Genomic DNA, 11,411 nt, shown 5'->3' on the forward strand with positions numbered 1-11,411 from the left:
CTGGGGTCCCGGTAGACAGCTGTGGGTACAGTGTCTCTCCATGGCTGAGGCTTTGGTGTCACACTCCCACAGCCGGCATGTTTATATCATGGATAAGCAAGAGTTACCTTTGTTGGATGGCTCCCCCTTTGGCTATTATTCTTAAGGGCCCAAGGCCCCAACCCCCAGTCCCCCAGACAGAATTTCTCTGTGTACCCTGGCTAACCTGGAACTCAACTCTATAGAGTAGGCTGGCCTTGAACTCAGAGATCCACCTGCCTCTGTTTCCTGAGTGCTGCGATCAAAGGTGGCGCCACTACTGGGCAGACACTAAGGTTTTGTAATGTCATAGTCATAGCAGCTTGTAGTTCTCTTTTCTCCTTGTTGCAGGACAGGGGCCAATCTGTTCCAGAACTTGAAATAAACTGGTTGGACTTGAGATAATGAAGGCCACCTTGGTCCTTGAGCCTACTTTCATGAGCCCAAACAACACATTGCATTCACCAACATAACTTACATTACGCTTGGATGTGATTTTTTTGTTTGTTTGTCTTTGACAGTTTTTGAGGTCTAGGGTGCTTAGCTTGAGTCCTATACGGAAGTGTGCTTGCTGTTGACACTGGGTCAGTCCATGCCCATCTGTGGAAAGTGGTCAGGGCCTGGCTGGGAACAGTGTCCTGTGACTGGGGTGGTGGGAAGATTAGTAGCTGAGCACTGCCCCACCCTTTTACAGTTTTTATTTTATCTTTGTGTATGTGCGTGTGTATGTGTGCTAGAAAGAGTGAGTGCACGTGCCTTAGTGTGTGTATGAATGTATATATGTGTGTATGTGTAGGTATGCATGTGAGAAAAACCGACTGCACATGCCACAGTGTATATGTGTGTGCATACATATGTGTATATGTATGTATGTGAGAAAAAGTGAGCCCATGTGCCACAATGGATATGTGTGTGTATGTGTGTGTGTGTATGTATGGGTGTATGTGTATATATGTGTGTATGTGGGAAAGAACAAGTGAGTGCATATGCTGTAGTGTTTGTGTGGACTTCCCAGGACAACTTGCAAGAATATTTTCTCCTGCTGTGTGTATCCTAGGGCTCAGGCTCAGGCCTCCAGGCATGGTAGGAGTTTCTTCACCGTCTTGCTGGCCCTTGTTACACTGCCAGTACTGGGCACAGGTTGTTTTTTTTAAGTCTAATTAGTTTTTATTAAACAAATCTCCAAAAGCTTTTCAAGGGAGAGTTGAAAGGCCAGTCAACAGATTGTTCACAAAAATTAAATATCTGTTTAGGTTAAAAAGTGAGTCCATACATAACTTTAAATGTTACACCAAAGTCATCTCCAAATTAATCACTGATCAAAATAGGAAACTATGCACATTTTTCTTCCTTTATAGAAGCAAACAAAATAACATTTATAATAGCTTAGGTTTTTATATTGACTATTTAGCTATAACTTAACAATTATTTATAAAGAAAAAAATAACATGATAATTTGTACTTTACTAAAATTTGAAACTTCTTCATAAAATGAAAAGCTGACAATATGAAAATATAAATTGGGCACAGTTTTTTTTTTTTTAAGTCAGTGTCTCACTATATATTCTTGGCTAGCCTGGAACTTGCCATATAGACCAGACTGGCCTTTGACTCTCAGAGGTCTGCTTGCTTTTACCTCCAGAGTTCTGGGATTAAAGCCATGGGGCATGCCTTGTGGGCCGAGAACCTTTTTTAAAAAATTTTTATTTAACTTTTTTTCTTGAATTTGTGAATTTCATATCATGAACCCCAATTCCATCCATCTCTGTGTCCCTTTGTATCTGCCCTCTGCCCTTGTAGCTTCCCCTCCAAAAGAAAAAAAACTTGTTGTGGAAGCTGTAGTGTGTCACAGTGTGTCCCACAGCACAGCGTTTTGTCTGTACATCTTAACTTGGAAATGTTCATTGCAAAGGGTCGCTGGGCTGGTTGGAGGCCTCTGGCTTCCGCTCCACTATTGACTCCTCACCGGAACTCCTCTCAGATAGCCTGTTGTTGCCCTGTGTCATAGAGATCTTGCAGCTTTGGATCTGCAGGACTGGTGGGCCCAGACTCATGAGTGAGCCCCTAGTGTCAGCCGTGTGCTGGCTCCTAAAGATGGGGCTGATCTGAAGCACATGGTCCTTTTAGCCCCAAAGGACTAGGGAAGAGACTTTGATATAGATGGCCCTGTCTCCCCTCATGGCTGGCTGGCCCGCATCTAAGTCATCTTTGGTCCTGGCCTACCATAGAATTGGCCTACTAATGGGTCTAGGACCCATTCCGAGAGAAGCTCCTGGCTGGTTTGACTGGACTTGCACCATGGGGCAGGAAGGAGCAAGGCCTAGGCAAGTCATGTACCTTCATCTGCTAAGGTCACCCAACCTGATCACAGATAGGATGGGGCACTCCAGTACCTTTGTCATTGTTTGCTTTCACATGACTGTTGCTGGGCAAGAGACACTGATGGCTATAATTGTCTTTCTAGAGGCTCCTTGCAAAGCTGCAGAGCTGGGAGAAACTGGACCAGACCATGGGCTTGAATCTCAGGTAGGTGAGCTGCTGCCGTCTTTACCTCTGGCTGTTGGCTTCCAGTGCTTTCCTCTGCCTCCTGGCTCAGAGTCCACAGAAGACCGGCCAAGCAGGCTCCTTCTTCTGCTGTGATGAGGAGTTCTTGTTTTGGCTTAATGGATGCGTTGCATGAGAGGGAGGTTGAGCCTTATTGTAAAGACTGTTGAGAATCTGCCTATCCACAAAACTGGGGGTGGGGAGTGGGCGTTGCAGTGGCCTGCATGCTCACAGGGTCCTGTGTATATCAGGAAGTGACTGTTTTGGGGGAAAATCATTTCTTTTAGGTAATGATAAACTTTGGGGGTTGACTGACTGAGTTAAAACCCAGTCATACTGGAAGATTCCGTCCCACTGGGTCTCTTGGAGTGTCTCATGTGACTGGTCTGTGTCAGGTATGAGTGCAGAGATGCAGAATGGACCACAGAACAGAGCTGCTGGGCACTGTATGTTCAACACATAGCAAGGGCAGGGTGTTCCCTGTTGTTCTCCCATCTGTACACTTCTCTGTTGTGGGGTGCCATTCACTGATGCTGACCCATTTGTAGTTCAGTTTTGGGTTGCTCGTCAGCTGCCATCAACAGCTGTGATCCCCTGAATCTTGGCCTGGATGTCACCCATCATGGTGGCTGTATCTGTTCCAGGACTGGGGAAATTGAGGGTACATTAGTTGGGATTAGGTGTTGGAGCGTGGGCACAGGCCTGTGGGATTCACGCAGCCCTTTGTTGTAATACTTCCGGCTTGCTGGCTGTCTTTCCTGCCGAGAAGCAAGGCCAGATGGAGGCTGCCTGAGCTCAGCTGTCTCGTAATCACACTGTCCCCTGCTGGCTCTGGAGCCGTCACCTTCTGATGGCAGCACTGCCTTCCGTTCTGTTACTTGACAGTGCCTCGTCCCTTCCTCTCCAGCCCATCTGCAGAACCCTTCTTTCAGAGGCTGGCCCAGCAGGCCCAGTGCTGCATGCTTTCTCCTGTCTTCTGGGCTTGTTAGCTGCCGGCAAGGGTCCCTCCTACCCCTGGGGATACTCTGCCCAGACAAGACAAGTCCGTGACTTCTTTCTTGTGATGGAGATCAGAGGCCCCTCATACCCAGTTGGACCGGCTCTGTTGGAACACTGGTACGCTGGTGTGCCTGCGTGTCTGGTGCCTGCCGCGTGGTACTTAGTGTCTGTCAGGCCTGTGGAGCCATTGCCCTGTCTGGAGGAGCACAGGTCGCAGTGGCCAGGTTGCAGTCCCTCGCTGCTCTGAGAGCCCTTTGGACACATTTCCCCAACTGACTGCCCCATCAAGAGTTCGGCTGTTGTGAGAGCAAGCAAGAGAGAGGAGTGGGTGCTTCATGTGCTTCGTGTTCTTATTGAGGAGTGTGGGGAGACCCTCTTTAGGAGCCACACTGCCATGGACCCCTCTTCTCTTAACTGAGGAGGAGCATAGGGCTTCTGCCAGCCGTGCCTGTGAGGTCCAGCAGGGTCATGTTCTTAGGAAGCATCTCAACCGGTAACTCTCTTTCCTGGAAGGCAGAGGGCACTGGCCTCTTTGTTCACAGCCCCTTGGCCTCCTGATAGCTGTCATTCATGCATTGCTTTGCCTGCTGAGGCTGCCTCGTACCTTGGAAGCTCACTATCACCTGCTTACCTTCCCTGTGCACTCAAGGGCAGAGATTTGGGTACAGGCCAGGGTCAAGGCTGGACCCTGGGTGACATGGGTTCCACCCTTGTGGCTACATTTGTCCTGTGATGGTGTCGGGTACAGACCAGCTGTATTAAATGTGCTCTCTTACCATGAACGCTAGAACATATGCTTGAGTGTGCATTTAGAATGTGTGATGCCCTGGGTTCATTTCCTGGCAACTGGTCCTTAACAAGTGGATGGGGGCTGAGCTGGCTCCATGGATGAATCGCTTGCCATTCAAGCCAGACAGCCTCAGGTAGATCTCTAGACTGTAGGCAAGGGTACAAGGAGGGTACCAGTTCCACACAGCTGTCCTCTGAACTTCATACATGAGTCACAGCACTCAAGAACCGATACACACTCTCACATATACAATAGGAGTAATAGAAACAAAGACGTAAAGCATTAGACTTTGGAGAAGATTAATATTCTTGATTCTCTGGTATGATGAAGATTTTGGATTTTCTGTTTTTTTTTTAAACATCTGTCTATCTATCTATCCATCTATCCACCCACCCACCTATCTCTGTCTCTCTGTCTGTCTACCTGTTTATCTATCTATCTATCTATCTATCTATCTATCTATCTATCTATCTATCTATCTAGTATATGTGTGTATGCACATGCATGTGTGAGTTCATGTCCATCCAGTGTGTAGGTGTCTGGAGGCCAGAAGAGGGTGTTGGATCTCCTGGAACTGGAGGTACAGGTGGTTGTGAGCTGTCATGTGGGTGCTGGGAACTGAATCTGGATCTTGTAACAACAACGACAATGACAACAACAACAACAACAAAGCAGTGAGTTCTTTTAACAGCGGAGCCATCTCTTCAGTTCCAAGGCTTCCCCCCCTTGTTTTTGGTGGGTAGGTTTGGGGAGGTTGTTTATGTAAGGCTAGGAGAGTGACTGAAGCCTGGGAGTGCTGAGATTAGACATGATGCACGACAGGGCAGAAGTAATGGAGGGATGGGGGAACGTTAGGGGTTAGTGCTGGGGCTCTGACTCCTTAGGAGAAGTGATACATTTGCCTGCTCACATAGTCATACATGTATGTACGTATGCATAAGTACACATACATACAAGCACACGCCACGCACATACACATACATGACTGTGTACTAGTTCAGGGATGCACTCTTTAGCTGGATACCTCACCAGGCTTTCGGAAGCAGGCACTCCTGCCTGCTTGCCTGCCTGTCTGACTTGTGGCTCTGTGGTTCTGAGGTGCAGCTACCAGTAGGTGGCACTGTCCCCTTGATGATCAGCTTTCTTCATGGAGGCTTGTGAACCCCCTTGGCAGCCTGTCCTGGGCCTTACTACCCTTCCATAGGGACTTCCTCACTAGTATCAGGAATCTTGTTAACTGAGGTGTGAGGGGTCTGGGTCCACTGGCTCCCTTCTTATGGACATCTGTCCATCGTCTCTCAGAGTCCTCTGTCCCTTAGGGTCTGAGTGGTGTTGGAGTCTGGTGCAGATCCTGTGAGGATGTAGCTCTGGCTACCCTGAGGTGCTCAGCCATAGTGTAGTTGTTAGTTTCCTGGTTGCTGTGACAGACACAATGCCAGATAGAACAGCTTGACTTCTCTTTTTATTGAGTCCAGCTCACTGAATAGTGCCATCTCCATTCAGGTTGGCTTGAAACTCCATGGAAACACCTTTATAGTCGTGCCGAGATGTGTGTCTCCTAGCTAACAGTAAATCCAATCAAGTTGACCATGCAGATAACCGTCACACCTAGGTTGGAACACTGTTTGGCCTGTGTGAGTTCCTCATAGTATAACAGTGTTGCTCTCTGCATTGTGACATGCTTTATGTCTGAGGAGCCTAGAGATATTAGGGGAGTGTTTAAGCAAGTTGACTGGGGTGGTTAGCCACTGTAAACCAGGAATCAGATGCTGGACTGTAGATAGACTATGATGTGTACTGTGTACTGGGCCACGTGGGTGAGGACAGATGGCTCTGTCTACCTGTGTTCAGTGCATGGAATCATGTGGACTGAGTCAGACAGCATTTTCTACCTGTGTGTCTCATACACAGGACCATGTGGGCAGGGGCACATGCTTCTCTCTTCCTCTGGTGAATCCAGTGTATGGAGTTGCATGAGCTGGAGCAGACAAGTTTGTATTTATTTGTGTTCAGTGCAGAAGGGTCATGTGCTCTGGGGTCAATGGGCTTGTCTCTCTCAGATGCATCTAGTGCCATGGGTCATGGGGGCGGGGCAGATGGTACTGTTATGGACGGTGTGTTTATGCACAGAGTCACATGGGGCAGGTCACACAGTGCTCTCTATCTGTGATGTGTTATGTAAGCTGGGGAGGACGTACACAGGGTCATGAGGGCTTGGGGGTAGACAGGCTTCATGACATGGAGAGTGATGGGCAGGAAAGTGCCCGGCAGTGTATACCTATGATGCTATGGCATGGGGCCAGCAGAGCCGTCTGTTGTAGAAAGTACCAGTGTAGGCGAGCCGTTGGTCTTCTTAATCCTTAAGGACTTTTTGGAAGTTCCGTGGAGGGTTGGCACAGTGTTGTCCTGAGGGACATGGAGAGTGGTGACATCTTGACCTTGGTCTCTCAGGGTAGACTGTGGGGAAGGGCTTCCAGTATGGGGAGTAAGTGACAGCAGACAGGAACAGCCTGCAGGATGATCTGGCTGTGGAGAGAGGCTGGCAGGGTGGCGGAGCAGAGGTAGAGGGCACTGTCTTCAGGAGATTCACCTGTTTCCATAGAGCATTTCAAGTTGGGAGATTTCCAGTTGTTAACCCAGCACTTGCTTTTGATTGAGAACATTCAACAAGCTAGCAAGGGAAAACAAAGAAGGGAGGCTCTGCAGCCAGAGAGAAGGCGCCTGGAAACAACCACTGGGAATCCAACACTGGTGACCCTGATGCTTCAGATGAGGCATGTGTGCTCATGATGCTCACACTGTAGATGCTGGGCTCACTGCTGCCCCTCACTGGGATGGGGCCACATGTTTTTACCTTCCTGTTGAATGTCTTCACCTGTGTGACTGGGTAATTAAAGAGCAGGTTATTCTGGGAGCAAGTAGTATCCAAGGAGCAAGAGCTTCCTTGGGTAAGTATGCTTGACCTGAGTTCCTTCTGGTCATCAGTACCCATGGAAAAAGCCAGGCATGGCCACGTGTGCCTGTGACCTGTATTCCTAGCCCTGTGAGGGGCAGAGACAGAATGGCTTGGGCTTGTAGGCTGCTAGCCAAGCTCTGGGCTCAGCAAGAGACCCCATACCAAGAGAATAAAGCAGAGGGTGACAGAGGACACTTTGACAGCCCCTGCACATATGCATATGGGTGTGTACGTATGCACATGTGTCCCCTCCCCTGCAAAACCAGAATGTGTGGCCTAGATAGGAAAAAAAAACTATCTGGAGACAACATAATCATGTAGGAATTCCAAAGTATAATAAAAAGCTGTTTGGACCCGTTAGCTAGGTCGGCGTGGTCCTAGAACTGGTGACAGTAGACAAGGATAGATGGTGTTTCTGAGTACCATGGCGACCTGTGGGAAGGGCACGGCATGTACAGTAGCATCAGAACAGTGCAGCACTTAGGGATAAATTTAACGCAGCATGTCCAAGATCTGTGCTTTGCAAACATTAAGACGCAGCTGTCAGCAATTATAGATGACCTAATAATGGCGGGATGTGGTAAGAGACAGGGGAGGAGAAAATAGACCCTTCCCTCTTTGCTCCCGGTCGCCTGCTCAGCCCTGTACCCTGACACCAGATGTGGGTTTTTTTTTTTTTTTTCTGCACAGCAAGCAGTTCTCCAGTAGATGCCAGCTGGGTGTCCTACAATCCAGCTCAGACACCATCAGAGTTCGGGTTGGATCCCACAGGTTGAGACCTCAGACTCAAATGATTGACCTACTCGGCTGCCTGTTCTCAATCCTAGGTTGTCACCAAGTTCCAAAGACTGGCTCCAAGGTGAGGGTCCCAGAAACCCCTTGGGTTCATTTGCTGGGAGTGCTCAAAGAATGCAGAAACACTTTTATTATGCCTGCCTGTCCGTGTTTGGTCTGTTTGAGACTCATACAGCTCAGGCTAGCCTCCAGCTCACTGTGTAGCTGATCTTAAATTCTTTTTTTTTTTTAATATTATTTATTTATTTTTCTTTATATGCATACACTGTAGCTGTCTTCAGACATACACCAGAAGAGGGCATCAGATCCTGCTACAGATGATTCTAAGACACCATGTGGTTGCTGGGAATTGAACTCAGGACCTCTGAAAGAGCAGTCAGTGCTCTTAACCGCTGAGCCATTTCTCTAGCCCCATCTCGAACTCTTGATCTTGCAGTTTCTACTTCCTGAATACTTAGATTTTAGGCATTCACCACTAGGTCCACTTTATAGAGTGCTAGGAGTGGGCACGCTGGGTGTGCTGGCTAGTTTTATGTCAACTTGACACAAGCTGCAGTCATTAGGAAAGAAGAAACCTCAGTTAAGAAAGTCTTCCTCCTTACCCAGTAAGGATTGGCCTGTGATACCTTCTCTTGGTTAATGATTGATGGGTTAGGGCCCAGCTTACTTGGAGCAGTACCACCCTGGGCAGGTGGTCCAAGATGGTATAAGAAGGCAGGCAGGGCAAGCCATGAGGAGCAGTCCAGTAAGCAGCATTCTTCCATGGCCTCTGCTTCATTTGGTTCTTACTTCCAGGTTCCTGCCTTGAGCTTCTTCCCTGACTTGCCTGGATGATAGACTACTAGCTGTGATCAATAAACCCTTTCCTCCCCAGCTTGGATTTGGTCTTGGTGTTTATCATAGCAGTGGTGTCTAGCGAAGGCGCTAGGCATGCACTCAGCACTCTTCCAACTGAGCCACGTCCTGTGTCTGTGAGGTAACCTTTGCACTATACCTGCACCAGCTAGAATATTTGAGTCACTCCCCAGTCCTGCATGATATGGACAGACCGGTTTCTCCATGCTGAGGGACAATTACTCTGTTTTCCCCAAGTAAACAGTATTAGCATCACTTGGATAAATTCCTAAAGGCATGTTTGCTTTTTCCCCTTGGTTCAAAAGAAACTGTATGTTTAGAATTGATAGCTGATGCCAAATTGCCCTTTGAAAAGCTGTATTTCTACACATTTCTGTCAGGGAATGGGAGCCCATGGCTTAATTGGGTGAGTGTGCTTTCGAAGGTTCAAGCAGAGCTGCAGAGTGAGTCACAACAGAGCATGGGGAGCAGGCGACTTCACTGCTCGGCTTTTTAAACACTGTACTTAGCAATTCAGATGGAGCGAGAGGCTTATTAAGCAGGCTCAGAGTGAGCGCTGGACCCCTCTGTAGTCAGGCCTGTGTTCTATGTAGGGAATAATTTGCCAGTGGCCGAATGCCTTTGCTACTTGGCACCTGACTCTGTCACTTTTGTGCCCGAGCCTGGCCTTGCTTCAGACCCCTCTGGGTGGTCATTATACCTGTCAGCGTGTGTGTGTGTGTGTGTGTGTGTGTGTGTGTGTGTGTGTGTGTGTTGAATGGCATTGAGGAGTGCTGTGGTGTGGGCACCTGGAGGGTGGGCAGCTTCCCACTTCAAACTGCTGACCTCGAATCAGAGTTGAAAGCCAGCAAGTGCTGTCCTCGGCTTTGCTGAAGCATCTCTAGGCCAGCCAGGTGACACATTCTGGGGACTAGCTTCCCTGATGTGTCAGGCCAATTAGGGGGACTGTGAGGAGAGTGAGTGGGTAGACTCACTTCCAAGATGGGAGTAAATTGGCCAACCCAGCCGCACACTCTGCTAATCTTTCTCTGCTCAATGTTTATAACGACCTGGGTGTCTTGTTGATGGATGTCCAGAGCTCCCAGTGCTTGGGAAGTCAGGTGTCTTGAAGAACTGATGTCTGTAATGGCTGGCTTTTCGTTGAGGCCTAGATGTGAAGGAGGGAGATTTGTACCTGTAATGTGGCCCATTCCTGGGCTTCATTTGGTTTATTGCTCAAGGTGCTTATGTGAGGCCTATGTCCTGGAGAGGGAGGGACCCTGCTGGCTTATTTGTGGTGGGCTTTCTCTACCAGTGGTCTCAGGGGCCTTAAATATTTATTCATTCCTGACAGAGTCCCCTGCTGCTTTCTGCTCTGGAGATTGTGAAGTTTTTATGTCAGCTAACTCATAAGTTTGATGATTTGGTACCTAAGGGAGGGGTTAGTCTTCTGAGCAGTAGGCTTTCAGTAAACACTGGGAGAGCTAGTGATGAGGGGTGTGCTGTGATGCTTGGCTGTTGCCCCTGGATAGGCCTAGCAGCTTTGGCAAGGCCCTGGGGCTGCCTGTTGTGCCTGCTAGTGGGAAGCAGGGGCTTCAGGACCACAGAGCCTTCCTTACCTGTGAGGCTGGGAAGATAGCCCTTTTGTTTCTTTGCAGCTTGTAAAGTAGCAGGAGGGTCTTCTTGCGATACTGGTGACCATCTGCTTCGGGGTGGCTGGTCTCATTGTCCCCTGGGGAAAGGGTGGGGTACAGATGTTCTGTGTTGGCTAGTGTCATCCTGTGCCTGTCATGTTCCAGAGCAGGGCTAAAGGCAGTGGGATGGAGGACGTGGAGACCAATGCTTTCCGGAGCAGACACCACACACGCACACAGGCAGCTGCATGTATATCAGGGAGTGGCTTGGCCCTCCCAGAGGCATCAGCCAAGCACCGCAGCATACCCCTCACAGTGCCTTTGGGCCTTTCTTCCAGGGCGCGTAGATAGGGCTCATCTCAGGTACCTGCTTTGAAGTTGATCTAGCAGAAGCCTTGAGAGCGTGCACTGGGTGTGTGATGTGCACTGGGGATGATGTGACAGGAGGTGGCTACGGCAGCATCCCTGGTGTCAAGGTTTGTTTTTGTTCCCTTTTTACCCTGATTTTTTTCTTTTCTCTTTTGGCGTGTGCATAATCATATGTGTATATATGTATGTGAAGGGCAGAGCTTGGTGTCTGGTGTCTTCCTCAGTCACTTTCCACCTTCTTTTCTTCCCTTTTTTTACGTATGCATGTGTTCTGATCAAGTATTCCATTTCCCTCCAGCTCCCCCTCAATATCCCCTCCCAAGTTCGAGTGTTCTTGTTTTCAACCTACTGAGTCCGTTTATGCTGCCAGCATGCGCCTAGGTGTCGGGCCGTCTACAGGAACACTGTTAGCTTTCTATACGCCACCAGCATGTGCCTAGGTGTCGGGCCATCTACAGGAACACTGTTAGCT

General features: G+C 48.7%; 1 protein-coding gene across 1 annotated transcript in view; it reads left to right on the top strand.

Annotated features, from left to right (window-relative positions):
* Nucleotides 1-11,411, top strand: part of Mad1l1 (mitotic arrest deficient 1 like 1) — a 318,963-nt gene that overhangs the window by 29,801 nt on the left and 277,751 nt on the right. Inside the window, exon 8 of the mRNA XM_028756021.1 lies at nt 2,483-2,544. Coding sequence (XP_028611854.1) covers nt 2,483-2,544 — 62 coding nt within the window. The remainder of the gene's footprint in view (nt 1-2,482; nt 2,545-11,411) is intronic.

This window comes from Grammomys surdaster, unplaced genomic scaffold (assembly GCF_004785775.1).
Source record: "Grammomys surdaster isolate TR1022 unplaced genomic scaffold, NIH_TR_1.0 126109, whole genome shotgun sequence".
Classification (NCBI taxonomy): Eukaryota; Metazoa; Chordata; class Mammalia; order Rodentia; family Muridae; genus Grammomys; species Grammomys surdaster.